This window comes from Nipponia nippon, unplaced genomic scaffold, assembly GCF_047370975.1.
Source record: "Nipponia nippon isolate SJK-2023a ecotype South Korea unplaced genomic scaffold, ASM4737097v1 scaffold_4, whole genome shotgun sequence".
Classification (NCBI taxonomy): Eukaryota; Metazoa; Chordata; class Aves; order Pelecaniformes; family Threskiornithidae; genus Nipponia; species Nipponia nippon.
The window spans coordinates 517,382-539,066 of NW_028262358.1; the positions used below are offsets into that span (position 1 = coordinate 517,382).

General features: G+C 43.9%; 1 protein-coding gene across 5 annotated transcripts in view; it reads left to right on the forward strand.

Annotated features, from left to right (window-relative positions):
* The window catches only part of CFAP61 (cilia and flagella associated protein 61), a 133,896-nt gene that overhangs the window by 80,333 nt on the left and 31,878 nt on the right, over positions 1–21,685 (forward strand). For all 5 annotated transcript variants that reach the window (XM_087774675.1, XM_087774674.1, XM_087774672.1 and 2 more), the window contains exons 21-24: positions 1,181–1,473; positions 5,667–5,994; positions 6,504–6,595; positions 9,779–9,984. In XM_087774675.1, coding sequence (XP_087630801.1) covers positions 1,181–1,473; positions 5,667–5,994; positions 6,504–6,595; positions 9,779–9,984 — 919 coding nt within the window. The remainder of the gene's footprint in view (positions 1–1,180; positions 1,474–5,666; positions 5,995–6,503; positions 6,596–9,778; positions 9,985–21,685) is intronic.

Below are 21,685 nucleotides of genomic sequence, written 5' to 3' on the forward strand. Positions count from 1 at the left end.
TCAGTCCCTGCTCAGAGGAACGGTTGTGTTTTATATTAAACCACCCTTAGATAAAGCGCACGTGCTCCGACGCATCCCAGCTCTGCCTCCCTCTTTGCCAGGAGGGCTTTAGCCATTAGGCTGGAGAGTCACATTTTGCTTCCTCCCGATCCTCACGTATTCCCTCTCAGCTTTAACTGTGCAGTTTGAAGTGGCGCCGCCTCAGTAGGAGAATTTACAAGATCCTACCATACAGCCTGCAGCTTTGTAGTTACGGGCGCTCCCCTGGAAGGTCGGAGATGTGGGCTGGAATCGGAGCTCCCTTCACCCAGCGGGTGGAAAGATGCGGCTGGTTTAAATAGTGGTTTCTGCTGTAGTGGTAACGCGCTGCAAAAGGAGCAGCAATGTCCAAACACTGGTTTTATACCAACTGATCAGAAATGTCTGTCTCAAGCTTGCCGATTCCTAGGCAGTGTGCAAGGATGGAGGCTGGCTGGTTCGGAGCAAGTACTCGAGGCATTTAGGTTGGGGCGTCCTCCCACGTGCAGTGGAGGGAGGCAGCCATCTTCGGAGAGCAGCGCAGAGCTGCCGGCCGCCCCCGTCGAGCAGCTGGGCCGCCCGTGCCCCTCAGCGGGGCGGCTGGGTGCGACAAGGCGGCCCACAGCACGCAGCAGGCCCGGGGGTGCCTCTGCAGGGGCGTCTCCTCATCTGGAGATCAGGCTTTTGCAGAAGGAAGCGGCAGCACTGGTGACCTCCCGTATTGCACAACGGCTTGTTTTCTATAACTTGGTCTTTCCACAGTTTGTGGGTTTTTTTCTGTGTGATGTATTTAATTTGTTCCTGCCCCCCCCCCCCCCAATAAGTCCTTTGAATGAGCAAAACTGAGGAGAGAGGGGAGAGCAAAATAAAAACCTTTTTTTTTTTTTTCCCCCTAGAGGATTTTCAATCAAAATAATTTCAAATTATGGGGTCAGAATGAATGTCATACTTCTATTTAAGTACTTGCCTACTTTGTGGGATGTTTTGTACAGATTCTTCACTAAATTATCTTAGCTACTGTTGCTAGGTAACATTGTTTGCTTCATAGCATCAGAGAAATAAGAGGGTCAAAGAGAGCAATTTTGTGTTATTATCATCTGAGTTATACTAATAAGGTTTTCATTGTACATCTTAGAAATTTTCCCCCCTTTTTTTCCCATAGGGAACGTCATTGTCTATGGGAATACGATTGACATTTACACCACAGTAGAAACCCTCTTATCTCTTGGAATTGATGGTTCTCGCATACATCTCGTACAGCCTCCACTCAGCTCAAACGTTACTTGCCTTAACAACAACGAAATCGAAAGTGCTGTTCAGGAGGCACTGTCAAAGGCTGGCGTGTCTGTTTATTACGACAGTATCCTGGCACAGTGGAACGAAGGCGACGACCCAGACCTTATCGCATGTGCTGCTTTCACTACTAATACAAAGCCGTTTAAATTGCGGTGTTCAGTAAGTACATGCTTTCATTGTATTTCCTTCAGTCTGTTTTTTAACACAAAGACCATCAAATTTAGATAGTCCCTTGTTGGTTTATCTATTTTCTCATTGTCTCTAGAAGACTGAACAGTCATTTGATAGTCTAAAGGTTTGGTTTTTTAAAAAATCCAAATAAAACCATTGTTAATGCTCAGGCTAATTTGGATTAAAATGTGTTTAAGTCACCTGACTCGCAAATAGTCGTTCGCTGCTGAGTGACAAATACTCTTAATTAATTTTCTAAATAATTCCAGAAATCCTTTTATTATTTAAATGCATACAGTAACTCCTGTCTATAGTTATGTGCATTTGATTAAGATTTGATTAAGTCATAGAAGAAGCCAATGATGTTAGGATAGAGAGGCCTACTATGTAACTTAACTAAAATATATTTTAAATAGGTTTTTCTTCCTCTACATTAATGACTGCATTTTTGTTCATCCGTAGTACCCCTGTCTAAGTAAATTACACGCACACTCACAGGTGTGGCCCCACTGTGAGATGTGGGACAGGTTTTAGCCTTTCCTAATGGGCAGAATAGTTCTGTTTTTCTTTATTGGGCTAATCCACGTGAGCGAGCACTTCTAGTAGAGCCACTCCAACATGTGCGGCCCCCTCAGCACACCCTGCTGCGTGCGTGCTGCTTTGTGCAGCCGGTCGGCGGTAGTTCTGGAAAGGAGGAGCCGCCTGCCTCCCCGGAGAGCTCCCCGGGAGCCGGCCGTGCCTGCCGACTCCCCTGCACTGGCAAGCTCTAAGTCATTGGGGTTTCCCAGCCCTTTCCTCTTGAACGAATGGATAGTTAAGCCCTTCCCGATGGAGGGGAAGACATTGCATAGCACTTTTATCTGCTTGCAGCCTCCTGACTTTGGCCCCCATATCAGTAGTGACATTTCTCCCACTCCCTCCCCATATAGCAGCCCTTCAGTTTCTCCTCTTTCCCTGAAATCCCTCAATTTTTATCCTTCTTCCACAGAGATCTCAATGTGGTTCTTGTTCCTGCAATTTCATGTCTGTTCACCACCCCCCCTCTTTTCCCCACCTTGCCTGTGTGGCCTGTGCCCTCCCTTCAAGACCCCCACGTCCCTGGGGTTTGTTTCTCTTGCTGCCCAGTGCCCGTCCTTCCTCCAGCCATGGTTCTTCCCTCTCGAGGTCTCTCTTTCCCAGCCTCTAAGATGAGAGATGTGGAATTACTTGTGGTGTCAGGGGCTTTATATTCTTCAAAACCGGTTCAGCTGTCTTGCATGGCTCCTGTATCTGCTGTTAGCCACCTGGAGGACGGGCTCAGAGGAGGACAGGGCTCTGGAGAGCAGCCTTCGCCAGGGAGGCAGCTGCCTTCGCAAGGGAGCAGGCTGTGCAGGAATCGGCTCTGCAGCAGCTCTGGGCCTTTTGGGATTTGAGCCAATATCAACTGTTGATTGGCAGTTCTTGGGGGCTTAATTTGTTGAGTCCTGCAGGATAAAAACAACGGGAGAAAAATCTCCTCTTTCCCTAAAGCAGCAGCCTCCCTCCCTCCCCTCCCGGGCTGACAGATGGCTCCCAGCCTGGAGGCTGCAGCCGTCCCCTCCCTGCCCCTCCGGTGACACCGTCCTGCCTGTCAGCCGGCAGGACCTGGGGCTGTGTGGTCCCCGTGCCCTCACGGGCAGAGCTTCCCTGGTTTTGGATCTACTAGATGGTCAGAATTCCCTTCACTGCGCATAGTTCACTACTTGTTTTATATACGAACAAGGTCAGAGACTCTGGCTCCTCTGCTGCTGCATCTCTGCCATACCAGTGTTGCTAAAATTTGCAGCTCCCTTTGTTTCTGTCTCCTGTGCCTTTTCTTCCAGCTGCCTCGTTGAGCCGGTCGTGAGCGTCTGACGCTTGTCCTGAGTCCACAGGACAGCTCTTTGGTGGTGTAATCGGGTAATACCTTTACCCAGGACTTATTCCTGATGCTGGTTTGCCCTGATGCAGTCATGTCTCGGGCTGTTCAAGATGAAGGCAGCAAGATAATGCATGCTCGTCTGATAACTTCTCACCTCAGCCTGTACAGTAATATTTCTTGATGGTGGGCAGCAACATTCAACTTGTCATCTAATCATTTTAAAAGGTGAGGGCACTGATGAAGGGGAAGGCTCTTTATAAAGGCTCTGGAGCTTCACAAACTGTAGTGTAGCGATGAGATGGTCAGTCTTCATCTGTACCCTTTGCAGACCATGATCTTGTGTAAAACATCTCTCAACCTTGTCATTCTTATTACTTTTAACCCTCCGTGTCCAGCGTGCACTCTTGTTTTACACTATTTTTGGGACCTTTGTTCTGCCAGCCCCGGGTCCAAGCCGGAGTGACCCAGCCTCGCTTACCTGCTCCTCATTTCTCATGTTTCAGACCTGAGCCGCCTCCAGGTGATGCAGGTTTTGCCTTCCCCCGTGCCTCTCTTCGCTTCATCTGAATAGGCGCTTTCATCCTTAGTGGGCGCATTTTTGGTTCCGGGTTTCAGACAGGCTTTTGCCTCTTTAAAGTCACTTTTAGGCAATGTAGGAAACCAAATAAAACACGTATCAAGAGAAATGTCAGATGTGTGTGATTCTAAATTGATTCGAAAGCTCCTCTCTGCTAATCAATGCGCGGAGCCTGTGCGGAGCACGCAGACAAAAGGCGAGGGCCGTGGTGGGACCCTGCAGTCCTCGCTCTCGCGCTGCGCTGGATTTCAAAGCGGCTCTTCAGGCATCCAGCACATTTTGCAGGACGTGCTGCGTGCACATCTGTTCCACACCGATGCCTAACGCGTGGGACGATCCAGTGGCCGCTTCCAGCACCACCTGCTTTGCAGCGCTTGTTGCGGTGGTGCTGCCTCAGCTCCCGTTTTGGGGAGATGAGGTCTGATCTGCTTCCTCGTGTCCCGGGAGAGGGACTATGTGGGTGCCACAGGAAGACAAAAGAAGGGAATTCTCACTAGCTTTTTTCCTTCGAGACTTAGAGGAGGAATTGAAGGATTTAGGGTGGTTTTCTTTCAGTGCCCTTGAAATCTTCCTGTGGGGAAGATGAGCTCACGGCTTCAGTAGATGCTGGCCCCAAGATAAATCCCTACCTCGAGGCCAGTTCTGTAAGGAGCAGTAAGACAGCACAGGCAGTGTTTTCAAAGAATGGAAGTCACATCTTTTTTCAGTCCTGCAAACCAAAACGGAGTTGAATAGGTCTCCGCTGTGTGCACTACCAGATTCAGCAACTGACTGTCAAACGTACCAAGTACTCTTGCTTACAAACACAGCCTCCTCTGGGCTGAGCCGGCTGATCTAGATGGATCCGACATCCTCCTAGACCCGTGCCCTGTCTCTGAGGGCCGCTGCCGGGGCAGTAGTCCCAAGCACTAAAGGAGGTACAGGTTAGTCTGCCTCCTAAAGCAAGTATTATCCAGATCTGGAATAGCTAGAGATGTGTTTCAGTCCTGACAAAGTCTGGACATGCTTTCTAAAATCTACGTCACTATCAAGTATAGTAAATCTGAATGCTTCCTTTTTCATGTAAATGTTCAGTCCTTTTATACCTCGCACAAACGTCTTGGCCTCCGCAGCTTCCACTGGCTTTAATTCTGCCGCTGCAGTTTGAATGAGGATGACATTTCCTCGGAACAAGTTGAATTTCCTGTCTTTCCATTTCATTGAACATCCCCGTGCTGGTAGCCATAGTAACGGAGTTTGGTAAACAGTTAGGCACAACAGCTGGAAAAATATCGGTAATAGGCAATTATCCTGCTCAAATGCAGAGTAAATTGTACTTTTCTATTACTTAGTTTTTCAGTTTGGCTTGAGCATTTCAAAGAAGAAAACCAACTTCATAAAGGGTTCAAGTCTATTTCATATGCTCATAGTAACACAGAAAACATGCCCGTCCGCTCAGGCTATTTGACATAGCTAATATTAGAGTTTTTAAAATAAAACTCATCTAATAACCAGAAGTAGATAAGTCTAGTTTAGTCATGCTCCCCTCTACTGTCTTTGTTTTAATGTTACTAGCTGTAAATACTCGATCAGAAGGATTTATCTGTGTATATAAAATCATACTTTATTTCATGTTCTTGTTTTTTTAAAATAAATAACATTCAGAATGAAGTGTAGGTTTTGATTTATGAAATGAGCCAGTAACTACTGTATAATAACCTACACTTATTTACGTGTCTCTTTTAGGCATTTTTTAGCTTTGCCTACATGACAGTGGATTATGAAACCTTTAAGGCAATTAATGATGCGTGTCTTGTTTTTGACGGAAGACTTGTGATCGATACCGAATTCCGTACTAATGATGTCAGCATCAGGGCTGCAGGTCCTTTAACAAAGTACTCCAGGAGATATTATGTAGATGAATGGACACACAGCAACTTCAATTCAAAAGAGATTGGCTTTGAGCTTGCTGTATCTATGCTGAATCTCTTTGATCCAACCCCTAAGCCCTTTTCTAAGCCGCCAGAAGGCACAGATAGACTCATCCCCATGTACAAAGGGTGTAAAGTTAAAGGTACGTCAAAATGGATTTCTGTCGTACTTTCATACCCTTTTTGGTATTTTTCGCTGTTCTATAACAAGGGTAGGTCCGTCTCGCCTAAGATGCCATCTAACGGCAGTGAAGTCCTCAAAGCTCCTTGTATAGTCAGCGGAGAGAGGTGAGTTGCAGCAAAAGCTTACGCTGTAGATGGTTGCTAGTAACAGACCAAGTTGTGCTTTCATTTCTGCAGTAAATATGGTGTGTTTCCAGTGAAACTCAGTGTCTTTGTTCCAAGTTCAGGATCAATAAAACTATAATCGGAACTTTTCAATCTGTGGCTACTGCACCAATATGTATGAGTACCACAAAAAAGTTTGTAACATAAAGTCCACCAAAACAAAATACAAGTTCCTTGTTTTCTTTTTAGAGCCGTTTAGTAAACGAAAAAACAAAAAAAGATTATGGGAGAAGGAGGGCAAACAAATACGTTATTTTCTTCTTTGGTTATGATTTAATAAATCTCATATTTTCATTTATGGCAGGAGGCGTTCTTCCTGGAGGTTATAATTACTTGCATATTTCCAAACCAGAAATCCCCATCCGCTTGGACATAAAACTTGCACTGTCTGATCACGTAAGTTACATTATTTAACTTCTCTTTGTTTGATCCTCCATTTGGAAAGATGTTCTTATTTAGGATAGCACAGGTACATGCATAAGTACCATGCATCTTAAAAAATACCTTGGGTAACCATGGGTTTAAGTATGTATTTAGAGACCTTCCGGACCTGGGACTTAGCAGTAAACTCTGGAATGGAACAAACCACATAAAACCAAATCTCTGATTATTTGAAAATGTTGAATTTATTTTAATGTAAATTCACTGTCATTTTGTAAACGTGGAATACATACAGGTAAGATTATCTGATTAACTTCTTTACTGTGATTCTTAATTCCTTTGCCATGAAATCAACGAAAACCGAAGGGCTTTTTGGTCCTCAAAGGCAGGAAATACTTGTCAAGCCCTAACGCCCTGAACTCTTCATTACTACTTGTAGCACTCTGGGTCCAAATAGCTCCCTGACGGGGCACTACAGCTCAACTCCTTGCCCTTTTTTTTCCAGAGTTGGTGGCTCAGCACTGTGCCTGGTTCCTGAGCCATTTGTCTCAGCACAGGTTGGGAGGCTATCATGTTGGCTTTTCCTCGTACTCTCTTTTTCAGAATGGCTTTATTTTTGCTTGATTCTGTAGAGAGAGACAAGTCATTTTCTCAGTCATATGGAACATGTTGCTTTTGAGGTTCCTAGCACGTATTTAATACCCAGCACATCAAGGTAGTGCTGGTATTTGCCATCAGATTTGCATAAGAACAAATCCAGTCAGCTAGGCCTGGGTGTGTCGTATAAATCAGGTACAGCTGATGAACAAGTATGAATTATATAGCTAGCTGAACCTCTTAGATGTTCATTTCCATATTTTCTGATACTTGGCTTTCTCAAAAGATGCACAATTTCTATCAAGAGGACAGAGGATAATATTAGCTGGATTCTACTAGAATATGTTTTCAGCCTTAGCGCTTAACCTCTTTCCTCCCTGGAATAAGGTGCTGTAAATGCATACAGATGATAAAACTTCACAGTCTGTCAGTGAAATTCAGTTGCTTTCTAGACTAGTAGGAAAAGCATGTATTCTGGAAGGGATGCTCTGTACTTCGCTGCTAGAAAATAGGTAGGGCTGCAACCAAGAAAGCCGTCTTTGAACAGGAAAGAGGGAAGCAATTCACGCAGCTGGGCTACATAGGAGATTGCCCCATGGTACAAATGTGGAGATGCTTCTCTTACTGGAGAACCTGACTTGTGAAACAAGAAAAGGACTAGATTCACGTATTTTAAAGCCAGCGGGGACCACCTGCCTAGGCAAGCTCCTGTTTCATACAGATGCTACATTTTTCCTCAGGGATTTCTGCATCAAGCTCATTCTTGTAGTTGATGTAAAGAGTGGCTTTTAAAAGACTGCTTCTGTGCTGATTTTAAAACTTGGACAGCAATGGTCTATAGAAAGAAATGATTTTTTTTTTTTTTTTTTTTAAAAAAAAGGAATCCATGCTTTGGGGGGAGGAATCAAAGCATGGCTCGCCTTGTTTTCCAGCTTTGCAGATGCAGGATGAGCTGTCCAAAGCAGCAAGTACTGGGAAGCAGAAGGGACTATCAGAGAGAAAAATTGGTTTTGTCACTCCAAATTGCTAGAGCATGATTAGAATTCCTTTGCTGCAGCTTTGATTACCTGCTGTCTGAAAAGGGAACATCTTTAAAGCCACTCCAGAAACTTCATGTAAATCCTAAAAGAATTTCCTAAGAAAGAAGTAGGAGAAGCTAGTGAAATGTATTAGCTGAGAGATGTGGAAGCAACAAAGGTTACTGTAGCCTAGCAACAGGTTTTAGAAATATATAAAACTGGAACATGAATACAGCTTTAAAAAATAGCTTCAAGCCATTTGATCATCCCACTGCAGCGTGAGGTTTGAAACAAATTTTTACGTTTTTGTCTTTTATTAAGTGATTGGTTTAACTAGCTGAAACTAAATGCTACCGTTTGAGCATCAACATCCAACAGTATTATTCTTTTATTGATAGTAGAGTTGGTGTTAGCAACACTTGGCAGCCCCTGTTCAAATTAGCAAGAGGGAGTCACTGAGAGCAATTCTAAATAGTATATATATTTGTGTGTATATATACACACACACGTACATTTGCATATATATGTAATGTAAGTATATGCGTATATATATATTTTTTAAGGCAATAGCAATTCATCATTTGAAAGTCTAGAACATAACCTGAAGGAAATGTCCTAAGAGATCAAGGCCAGCCTCCTGCAGTTGCAGGCAACCATCTAGTACATAGTGCAATTTATAAAATTTAGAAGTTTGTTTTAGAACGGAACAGGGTCCTTCCTGGTATTTCTTTCCTTGGAAGGCTGTTCCAACACATCCCACCTCTGACTACTGGAAAACTTCCACACAAAGCCAAAAGGGCTTAATTGGTACGTGATAAATCTTTGAGTTGTAACATTGAAGTTTGCTTGTAACTGATTACTGTGGTATTATCAACCCTCTGCCTACAATCGTATAGCTTCTATGATGTACCATAAATTTGGACTTTGCACATATACTGTGTGTGTATACATATAGTACACATAAAAAACCTCCCATATATATAGTTATAAATCTGGAGAGAGGGTAAAAAGTATAACCAGTGTGGTGTTCATTCATCAGGACGGTATCCTATAGTAAATTATGATATGCTGTGTGTATGCAGTAATACGGACTCTGTAGAATAAATTGGGATTAATAGATTTCAATTCAGTTGCCTAAACAGAGGTATCTGGTGTTGTTTGGGATGCCCCAGGGCATCCCTCCTGACCTCCAGCTGCTGCTCCAGGAGGTCACAGCTCTCCCATGGGTCCTGTGGCACAACTGCCGGCCCAGTTCGGGTGGTCCAGATACCCTCAGGTGTCTCAAATGGCACTCGGGACTGGGCAACCAAAGCCCGTGCTGCGTAGGCAGTTGTATGCAGCACAGTTTTGTGTGCAGTTAATCAAGGTCTGAGCCACGCAGAAAATCTTTGTGTGCAAACTATAGCAAAGTGCCTTGTTGTATAAACCATGTTACCAGGAATGAGTATTCTTGATTTAAAAAAAGGGTTGTGGATTTTAAGAAATGGTAAATATCAGCTAGGAAACCCTAGCTGATCCTGTACGGCTGCCAAGTCAGGTGTTTGTTCCGCCTCCACAGCTTTCCTGATATTTTCTGTTCCAGGGGATGGAGATGATAACCGGAGAGGCGAGACATGGGAATTATTTCAGGATGCACATCAACAAATATAGTATGGTAGACAGCATCACCTGCTTTTCAAAGGAACTCTTTCCTGTCTCCAACTACATTTGCTTGTATGGACAGCATGAGCGTCTTCTTAATGATCTTTATTATCGCTGGAATGAAGGGCAGATTACAGATCTTTACAGGTAAGATAAACTCAACGTAGTGCATAAAATCTACATTCTGGCAGAATTTCGGTTTTATTTTATTACGGTTTATCTTCTGGCTGTTTTCCCTTAGAGGAAAAGATAGATTTAAAAAAATATTTTCCATTATTTGGGAAAATTATCAGTGGTAGCGCAAGCCCTGAAGACCTTCCTGGAAAGAGCTCTGTGTCCGAGATTTATTTAGAGGAGGAGCAGTGGTTTACTTGACCATCTTTCATCTGAAAGAGCATTTCAGTATCTTTGTAGCTTTTGCTTAGAATATTCAGTAGGCTTAACTCAAGCTGAAGCTGAACAGTCCTTTTTTACTGAAGATTCATATTCAGAAGTCACTTTTAAAAGTCAGTATTTATGTCATTTTGAATCAATTCTTTAAGTCAAAGGTTTCCAGGGAGACCTTAAGTCACTCGTGATGATAGTCACGCTCGACAACTTGCCTGCTTATGTGGTGATAAAACAAACCCTGAAGTTTATCCTCCAGACTGTGTTCTCTGTGTGAGGGAGTTATTTTAACTTAATCCTATAGCTGGAGGCTGTGTCAGGACTCCGCACGTGCAGTGGAGGTTGCCCATCCAGCTCGCAGGGCTTCTCCCACCGCAGCACCTGCGGCAGGGAAGCGGGTCTGGCAGATGTCCTGACGCGCTCCCCTCCGCCCGCCGCGCCCAAGCACGCGCGGGGCAGTCCTGCGGACCGGCTCTTCCGAGGCAAGGACCGAGGCGCTCTCAAGGGGTGGCAGAGACTGAAGAGCCTGGCTATTGCTAGCCAAGGTTCGTGTGCCGTCCCCTCTGAGAGAATTTTTCATTGCTTTTGGAAATGCAAACTTAATGAAAGAAGTTATTGTGGAGAGAGGGAGTATCTGAAAAAATGCGACCTACCATATCTTTAATCTTCTGCTACTTCTCCAGAATTTCATATCTTAAAAAATGACCTGGCCTAAAAACTCAAACTTGTTTTCTTCCTTATGCCTCCGTGAAAGCAAGTGCTTTGGAGGTCAAGCTTGATTAAAAACAAAACAAAAAAACCCCCCAGCCTTGAGTTTCATTCATGAGGTAGAATTCTCTGAGCATGTAATTGAAACGGGAGGTAAAGAAGAACTGGCTGATACGTCTTAGGTTGATTTTCATTTAAAAACATCCCTCACAAGTGGTGGCTTGGGACCCTGAATTGTCACAGGCAGAGAAGTGAAGTACTGCATTACATAAGCTGGTTTAGAGACAGAAAGCCAAGCACAGGAACAAATGGAGAATTTTTATCATGATACAAAGCTGCTAGTGGTGCCTTAAAAGTCTCCAGGTCTGATTCTGTTATATTTATAACTGATTTGAAGAAAGGCATAAATCGTAGCAAAATTTTCAGATTAAACAATGTTATTTTGGTAGCAGTTTGTACAAGTTTGCTGTAAAGGATGTGCTGTGGTCCAAAAGAAACTTTGCATGACAATACCAATCTACTGGTTCAAAAACATCTGTAGGCATGAAGCACCTGATATCCTGAGACAGGGACTTCAGAGCCTCTGTGTTCCTGTACCTCTTTCTTTAGCTTTTGCACTTCTGGTGGTTCAGTGTCAAAAAGCTTCACCGGAATACGGAGAAGGCATTGTACACTGCTAAGGACAGAGAAATGAGAATGTCTGCTGAAATCGGGGAGGAGGGGGGATCCAGCCAAGCCCTTCGGTTAATGACAAAAGATCGGTTTCTATGTCGTATTTTGAGAGTAGTGGTATCAGCTGCCCGTCTCCAAGGGTGGACTCCCCTGAAAAGGAGTCGGGGCTTCCCTGGGACTGGCCGTGCGGCTCTCACAATTCTTCTCATCTGTTTTGCAGTCCTCTTCCTGCACACTCTCCTCATTGTAAATATTGCAGAGTCTCGCTCCTCATATTTTGCTTCTCATCTTGTACTGAAAGACAGGATGAGCCCAGACTTCAACTGTGAGGTTTAAAAGTTTCTTGGACAAAAATGCTTCTTTACAAATTTCACTTCAGGAGACCTTCGTATGCCTCTTCTGAGAGGAGCGTGAAACTTGTGAGTTATTGCTGCTACAGGGATTGATTTTGATTTATAGAAAATGTTGGGTTTGTTTTATGAGAGAGGAATGGCACACAGCAAATGTAAAGTTCACATAAACAGTACATCGTCAATAAGTGTTAAGTAGAAACTGAAGGAGGATGACACACTTGTATGAGATACAGGCTAAGACGACAGATAATTTTCTTTCCTTGTCACAGCTGATGCTGATCAGCTAATACATTTTGAGCACTGGAAGAAACTCAATATTCAGGTTGTGGCAAGGTATCATCAGCCTTTTTCACGGTGTTACAATATGCAAACACAGCTGTGACCTAATCTTTTCTGTGAACCACAAATGTTGCCAGACACTTATGCCTTTGTTGTTTGCCCAGATGTGGTTACAATGTCAGTTGTTATACATGTTTGTAGCAAGTTTGACGCCCGTATCAACATCTGGAAGAATAAATCATCTTGCTTTGGGATTTCTGCCTCCGACACAGGTAGCAGTATTTTCCTGACCTTGACGAAACCAGCATTTGTTCCCTTTCTCTCTCTTGCTGCCTGCTGGGCAGGTAGCCCGGCCCAGGGATGTCGGTGCAGCTGCACTTACCTGCACTCTTGATGGCTATGCACACAGCTATGTTGAAGAGGTGAGACATTAGGTTTCTGAACGGACAGCTTATTTCTTCGTGAGAGAAATTAAGAATGTGTTAGCCTCCCTTGCTCTCCTGATCGTGACAGGATCCCCACACAGTGCACAAGCTGATCGGGGGATTACAAGTAAGATCAAGTTCTGAACATCCACAGAGATTTCAAAAGTCTCAGGAGAGATGAAGATCTCGGTGATGATCTGTTAATAGGATAAGTCAGGCCAGTCAACATTGTAAGAGTAAGAAGTGCAGCTTTATCTGGTGGCAGCATATACGCTCGCTGGGGGAGTTGTCGGCTCCTGCAAGGCTGCTTGTATCTTAGCTGGTCTTTGCTGACCAGGATCCGAAGTTGTGCAAGGTCAGGGTCCTCTCGCACCCGCGTACTCGCGGGCACCGTGACCTGCGTGCCTGGGTGGTCTGGCCAGGATCACTAGTGTGCCACACAGCGACACCACTTAGCGGGTCCTCATCACATCTCTCAAGCTCTTCTTAATTAGTGGTGATGATGAAATAATTTTGGACTTGTCTTTTACAGCCTTTAGATGTGGTTGTTGTTGGGGATCTTTTGCCTCATTATTTTATCTCGCCTCTCATTAGCCTGTGGCAAAATTCCTGAATTATAGTAGCCAGTTTTTTCTTATCTGGTTATTTTATTGCCTCCAGTCCTGTTTTTCATCTTCTTTATACCTTGTCTTTAGATAGGTTTGTTCCTTCTCTTCTTGCTGTTTGGTCGTTTGAATGAAATCACATATGTTGCTCTGCAGCAATTAACATAACGTTGTTCTTTAATCCTTGCTCGCTTGTTTCTTCCAGTGCCGGCGCACGCACGCACACACACGTACATTTCCATTCATATCAGTCTTGATATTGCTGTTACAAATGTCTGTACTGTGAGGAGGATGGATTCTCTAGCTAGTTTAACAGGTGGGAGACAGAAGAGCAACCCACTGCAGTAAAGGAAAACCCTTCGCAGCCGGCCACGGCAGAGTGAAAGGACTAGTGCGAGAGGGAAGCAGACTGCCTGCCGTCTCCGTGTAACAGTCCTAGCACAAGGCAAACTGCCACAGGGAATTCCTTCTTTCGGGAGGAGGCAGAGCAACGGAAAAAGGCTGGGCAATATAATGTAGTCTCATAATAGAGAATATCATATCGTATATACAGTACATATACATCCACATCATACAATGTTATATACGATGTACATATATGTATGTACAATATACCACAATATACGGTGTTAAAACCTAGCCATGAGAAAACCATCTATTAGAAAACCATTAAATTGGAAAATGTTTTAGCATCTCTTGTGAGATTAAGATTGTCTTGAGGCTTTTATGTGGATAAAAAGTGGTGTCTGGTCATCTTTTGGCAAGGAGTATGAAAATGCATTCGTTGATTTCTATCTGTGTGATAAAAAGAAGAAAAAACTGGTTTGGGTGGTGTTCGCATGGTCTATAATGATCTCACGGGATCCACGTGAATGCAAACCTGATGTTAGGACTGAATTTTTTTCTCTGAGAAAAATCCTTTTAAACTATGCACATGACACTTACATCTACTTGCAGTGTCTTCTAGCAAGATGTGAAGTGCCCTTAGTGAAAAGAAAATGTAGACTGTGAAAATGTTGTGGTTTGTTAGTTACGCTTCTGAGCTTGCTGGTTTGAAACATGCGTTCCCCTCCTCCCTTCTTTATGCCTCTGTTTTGGGGGGGGCCTTCCTATAAGGCAGGAAAGTACAATGTTTTAATCTTTTGGTCTGCATTTAGATTTCCCAGCATGGCATCTAGTTCCAGGAATGGACACAGCGGAACAGCTGTCACCTGGGAGCTAATTTATTTCTGTGTAGCATGCAAATTATCTTTTAAATAATTAGAGAGTGCACCTAGCAATGAATTTCCTCACTGATTTGCGTTCGGTATAAGGGCTGAAAGTTAACCCCACGATACCGGATTTCCTGACCATAATGTGCCAGTGCCATTTTCAAATTAGCGTTAACAACAGGCCCTCAAGATTCAGCTAACGTGAAGAAGTAACCCCTTCCGGCTGTGCGCGTGAGACTGCTAACGGTAATAATGGGATAAACAACATTTCCTTCGCCGAGAGAAAAGTTCCGTTGATTCCAGTATGAGTTCAACCTGATTAAAAGCTGCAGGAATTGACCCACAACCAAACGAAAGATTGAAATCGCTTCCCTCGCCTCCTCCCCAGCCCCTGCAGTAAATGTACTTTGCAGAGGAAGGCGAGCGGCGCGGCGGGCCGGCATCGCCCTACACCTGCTGCAGGGCAGGGGTCTGCCAGCGGCCGCTGTCCCCGCCTGGTCCCGTGCCAGGGAAGGAAGCCCCTCAGCCCCTAGCTTTGCAAGACCAACGGTCTGATGCCCCCAGTCACACTACTGCTGGTGATCTGTGTTCAGGCTGCAGCCCTTTAAGACTTTAAGTTCATAAATTTATCAACCTAGCAAGCAGTAACCGAAAAAGCCAGCATAAAACCGCCTGACTATATTGCCCCAGTCAGTTGGCTACAAAATGCACTAGCGCACTTGAGAGCGTAAGCTTTTAGTGAGTTACATACTCCTCTTGCGTATTACAGTATTTTCACAGCTCGCTGAAAGCCTCAGATGCTTTTGAATTAATTTTTTTTTCAGGGAAACTGTGCTTTGAGCTCTCATAGTTAAACCAGCCAACGCTGTATCTGATGGAACTAGAGAGTTTTAAAGTTTCTTTTCCTTTCTCCTTTAGCAGACAAGTACTATGGACATTTTTAAAGGAGGTCTTGGTGCAACCCTACAACTGCACAGTTGAAAGAAATGCTCCTCAGAATGCCTAGCTGTGCCTTAGCTGTGATCCCAGGGATGCAGATATTAATGTGATAACAACAGACATTAGTCTTTTTCAAAAATAATTGCCTAGAGTTAAGCTTCTGCAGCCATATTTGGGCCTGATTCTCATAGGTGTTGGGCATTCCAGCTTAATTCGGAGCAGCGTCTGAGTGGGCTCAGTTCATTTTAAGAGCCAATGGTTTTGTTTCTACCTGTGCAAACAACAGCCGCAGGAACCGGCTGTTAAGCCAGAAGATGACCACATCCAGTCAGGCAGCTGTCTCTTCTGCTGCACCACAGTGGGATGCGCTTCTTCCCTCTGACTTTTATAGGATGCCAAGGTCTACTGGGCAAATTGTCAGGGCCTTGGACAGGCGATATCTACGGACCAAGAGAAGCCTCATCCTCACTTGTCATTGTGCTCCAAGAAAAAGGCACCATTGCCATCAGTGATGGCCACCCTTCTGTCTGCCTCGTGCCACCACAGTACGTGTACTCCCTCCAGCTGGGCCTCCAGCCGCTGCGTTCCTGAGCAGAGAGGTCTTGCGGTGCAGTTGTCCGATGTCAGGGCAGGCAAAACCATAGGAACCAAACACACAGTATCCTAAAGCCGAGGATTTCGGATAGAAACTTTTTATGTCACCTGGAAATTTAACAGCATTACTCCCTAGATTTGGAAACCACTTCAGGAAGGAGTTTCTGCAATTTTTATTCATTCCCCATAAGGTTGCATCTTAAAAAGGCTCAACTGGAATTTGAGCACCCAAGAGTGAGGCTCTTTCCAACAGGGAAGACTCCTCTTGAAGGAAGAAGAAAGCAAATTCCAGTAGGTTTCATATGAAGTGTCCCCTGTACCGCACTCCTTCCCTTCCCTCGGAGGTCTCTGGTGCTCGCTTGAAAGCCTTCAGATTCTTTCCATTGCTGTAGCAGCAGATAAAAGAGGGGGGTGGGGAGAGAGCTCCGAAATATTTTTTTTCTTTCATTTTTAAGCTTATAGATTTGTTACTGGTCATCAGGGCTCCATACCGCTTCACAAAGGAGGAATGTAACCAGCCAGTTGCACCCTTTTGTACTCTCCCGAGATGAAGGCAACTGTAAGGCTGTTGCCAAGTTATGGAACGTGTCCGCAGAGCGGTGGAATCTCCCTCTGCTGCATCTTAAGTACAAAACGGATAATTAGAGGGGTCTCCTGATACTTGGCAACCAAATGGATGCTCACTGGCATCATGCCTTTAAGATGAGATAGAAGTGCTTCATGCAGGCTTCATTTGGCGGTAATGAAAACCAAATCTACTAACATAATGCATAAAAAAATCTGACTCGCTAGTTTCTAAAATACTTAAGTAGCTTATTTATCAAATTAGGTGTGAGTGTTCTTTTGCTTGGGATTTTGTAAGACTGTATTCATGAACTTGTTTTCAGCCGTGACCTACAGAAGATGCTGGTTGCATCCCGTTAATGTGGCAGTGATAACTGATGAGGAGGCAAAGGAGTACCACTGTGGCATGACAGCGAGTGCAGCAAAGGCAGCATCACTGGGGGAGAGGCACAGATTTGGGCTGACAGCGATGAAGTGGCCTGCCAGAGGCAACATCATTATGCCAATCGGTTTCTAAAAGGCACCTTTTAGAAGGTGGTTGTGTTGCTTAGCCATCCCTTTCTCGAGTTGCTGCTTGTACCTATTCACCAAGTTTACGCTCTGCGTAATGCTGAAGTTAGTAAGATGCTGTATGTTAGGCGCTTCTGGTGTTTAACAATTTGTAAAGCATGCTGATAGACTAACACATGGTGTAGCAATCAAAGTGTTTTGAATAACACAGAGTACGAAGTGCTGTATTTATATTTTGTTTATATTTAGTTTTTACCAGAAATGTGCTTTTAGTCATCTGTACTTAGTACGCTTCAGTTTGCATTATGGAGCCATCTTGGTGCGCACAGGCTGGGCGTTCAGATTTTGCTGTGTCTATCTGTGGGCTTTCTAGCTAAGAGCAGAAGAGTGTTACAGCGTCAGTCCTGTGAAGGAGTCCAAGAAGGCAGCGTGTATTTTAAAGGATGATTAGCGGAGAAACCTTACAGGCACACTCATCCAAGCTGAGCTTAAAAAGACCTTTTTTTTTTTTTTTTTTTAAATGACTTGGTTTCCAGCATTGTAAGGACTTGTCTAACTCATTGACAATTTGTCTGCCCTGCGTAGTGGTCTCAAGTAGCACCACGAGGAGGACGAACTTGCCACCGTTCATCGCACGGTAGCAAAGCTATTTGCAGCGAGGCGCAGGTGCACTCTGAGCACCTCATCTCCATTGCAAGCTTTGGGGTTCTCCAGAGTTGGGGCTAATACGTCCACCGATCTGCAAAGGTCAGTTTGGGGACTGCGGGTATGAGGTCCGTAGAGAGAAGCCCCCGTTGGCAGACATTAACCAGAGGCTCTTTGGCAAGTGGGAGTTGGGAGGTGGCTTATGACTCTGGCAGTACCTATGCATGGGACAAAAAGTACAGGGGATTTTGCTGAAATGTAGCAACAAAGGAATTTTTTTCCTGGTGCCAGAATAGCAGACAGGATTCAGTGCTCGCATCTGAAGGGAACGAGCAGCTTAGACGTGCACAGATCTGCGGTGATCCACCCCCGATGTGTGTTAGGAGATGTGTATTCACTGCTGTTAGCAAGGCGACACACAAACAGGCTAGCGCTCCTTTTCCTGCGCGCGGCCTGGCCGGGGTGGGTGCTGCTGTCCAAGAGGCTAAGCACCCTGAAAACATAAGGGATACCCTACTGAAAGTGGCACAGCTTCAACAGCGACAGGTACTGATGTGCAGTAGGACACAAGGCTGCCAAACGTGCAACAGAAATGCACGAAGGGAGTCAAACCGCCTTTCGCTAAGATGCTTTGGAAAATTCCACCCAGAAACTACAAAAGTGAATAATATCACTGGATGTTTCCTTAGCTGTTCTCTTCAAACCCTGTCGTTGATGCTCACGTTACATTTTTTGTATTAGCTGTACAAGCGTTTGCTCAAAAATATTTTGAGCGGTATGAACAACATTTACTTATTTTAAAGTAACCATTTCGATATTTCCTACTTAAGTTCAATTCACACATCATAGTACTGTTTACATTAGGCTAAGAGTGATTTATTAAGCAGTGTCATTTAATGAGAGTTTAAGCAGAAATACCACACTGGACTGTTCATTGACGCAACTCTAATAAATCTCACAATGTAACAAATCAGGAAAAAGAAGAACATTTGATGTTTTCGGTATTATTTTTAAAAGGACTCGGTAAAGATATAAACTTATTGCTTATAGCCTGGATAATCAGCGATTATTTAAACGTGAAATGCATGCTTCATAGAAAAGCTGTTTTTAAACCAGACTTTCAAAAGTGAAGAGTGGTTGTTCATTAAGAGAAATACTAGAATGCACCGCTGCCTGGAATTTGCCGGATCCCATACCGTTATCACGCCGTCATTACATTTAAGGGATTCCACCTTAGGCTTTTGTTCATCGTGCAGACAGTGAGACTTATTTTCTGCAGGGATGAAAAAAGACAGAAAGGAAAGGTGGCAGGTAGTGAGCACGGCTGAGAGGACTAATGCTACTCAGTACGCTTTGCAGCCTAATTAGAGGAAAATTTGTGTGCTTTTTATGGAGAGAGAGGCAGGATAAGGAAAGAGGAACACATGAAGGGATATCAAAGCACTAACAGCTTTTTTGCTACCAGAATTAAATGCTGACCCCAAGGTGCACTGGTAAAGCTGTCCTTACAGAGCAAATCAATATAAATGGTAGACCTCTTTAGGTGGCTTTAGATTTCTATATATTAATGTCGTTTTTAAGGAGCAGCTAACTAACTTGCTAATGAAGAGCTATGTTACTAAGAAACCCCGTGTCCAAATTAGTAAGTAAAGGCTAGTCAGCTGAATCTTACCACGTTAATTTGCAGTCGAACCTTGCTGATTCATATTAACAATTATGCAAACCATTATGAATGATTGAACTCTGAATTCATAAACAAGTAATTGCAGAAAAGCAATCATACCACTGCACACAGCATGTTTGTTGATTTTGTGCGTCAGATTTAATTTCCTTTTAATTGTTTTTCATGATACATTACGTGTGAAATAGTACTGTGTGAAAAAATGCAATAAACCGTATTTCAGGGTCAGCCATAACTTCCTCATAAAAAGAGCAGACAGAAATGATTTTATATGATTTTTAAAGAGCTTGGAGTTTAGAAAGTTTAAAGAGCGGTTCAGTGAGAATCAGGTACACAATAACTGCTACTATCTAGTAAAGTAGCTAAACTTTACCAAATTCCAGTGCTGAAATAACGGAGAATCTCTCTCGAGGATACTTGGAATAGGAAAGGACTGCAGTATCTCAACGTAAAGCGAGTATTGCCCAGATCTGCTTTCTGATGGTGCCTCCAGGTAATGGCATGTTAATGTAACGTTTCCAGGATATTAAAACAGCAGAAAACAGAAATGACTTATCGGTCATGATGGATAACCGGCATTTGCAAAGTAGTGGCACTGCGCTATGTTTTGCTATTGCAGCTACAGGAAAAAAGGGGTTTGCAACCCACCAGTTTTAAACCAGTTGTCTTCCAAAGACAAGACATTGCGGGTTTGGTCATAGTTCTGGTAGAAGTGGTAAAAAAGCACAGGCTTCCTTTCTGTGATTTACTTACCAAAAAGTAGAAAAGAAATGTCAACCTATAAATTAGCGAACACGATCGTTATTTTGTAAATCTGCCTGATGAAGTAAATCACAGATTCATTGTCCGTAAGACTATTGATTTCACTAATTGCTGGGTCGGGGCAGTAACAGAGTCCTAGATTACTGGATTTACCAGGAGCGACTAAAACGCATGGACAAAGAGGTGTTCGTGAGTAGAACCATAGAACCAGGAGTTAAATAGCTTTCTTGCTACAACCGTGCTCTTGGTTCAACATTTGCTGGATTGCTCAGCAGTTGTAAGTGAATTTTAAGAAACTGCAAACCGGGGAACGTTTTATGTTCTTTGTGACTAAGAACAATGCTTTCAGGTGGTGCTTTATGGGATTTACACAAATTAGTCTTGCTTTTTACCTACGTAAACAAGCTGTCTTGCAAAATTATCGGGCAGATGATATTTAGTAGGAAATGCTCAGTGGTTTTATTTATATTGTCTTTAAATTTAACCTTTATGATTCCTGGTCCAGCTATGCAAGGTATATCTGGGAATACTCTATATCTTTTACCAGAATCACAATATCTTTGTAATTCAGAGTCTTAAGAACAGCCATATATTGTCCCCAAAGCAACGCGTCTTCTCTTTTTTTCCTGGCAAGATGGGACATTTCTTCTTATGTGCACTTGTGTTGGAGAAAAGACTTTTGCTAATCTGCAAACTGTGTTTGGGAAGCAATGTCAGAATGCCCTGGAAATTAAAATTGCATTGCATCCCTTGTCGCGGCCTCGCAGCAGAGCGGCGGCGGCGGGGCAGCAGCCGGGGCCTGCTGCTTCGGGCCTTCCCGTCAGGGGATGCCGCCCTAGGGCGCCCGCACGGGCTCCGGCAATTTGGTAGGCTCACCTGCAGGGAGGGGTGACTCCATAAGGTGTGCCCGCAGGCCCGGCCGCGGCCGCTATCCCTGCTGTCCGCAGGCTCATGGAAGCAGCAAGAAAAGGAATGGAAGTAATTAAAAACGTATTACAATCCTCGTATTAAGAAGAAAACCACTATTTTTCAGGCTGTAATAATGAGATTTACTTTCACATTAAGAGGAATGAGAAAATCAAACCTTTTTTAAAAATTGGCTTCTGGGTTTTTTTGCCATGTTGGATACATCCATATCACTGCTTTCAGTTTCTCTTTCCACCAGTGATTTTTCTGGGGGAGGGGCAGGATTTCAGCTGAGATTTTCCAAGCGAAGCACCCCATATGAAATGCATAAAGACAAAATGAACAATGGTCCTCAGAAGCCCATCTTTCATAATATGAGTGGAAATTACTTGGGCCTGGCTTTGCTTCATTTTCATGAGGGGAAGCCCAACTTGCAGAAGTTTGCAGAACATTGCAGCAGTGTGATAAAACTGATCTGTATGAGTAGTGCAGTCATGCCAAGCTTGCGAATGATGAAAGATGAGGTCTGCCAGAGTAGGTAAGCTCACGCTACAGAGCTGGTCTTCGCCTGTCCGCCATTACTTTCTTGTCATGGGATTTCAAATTA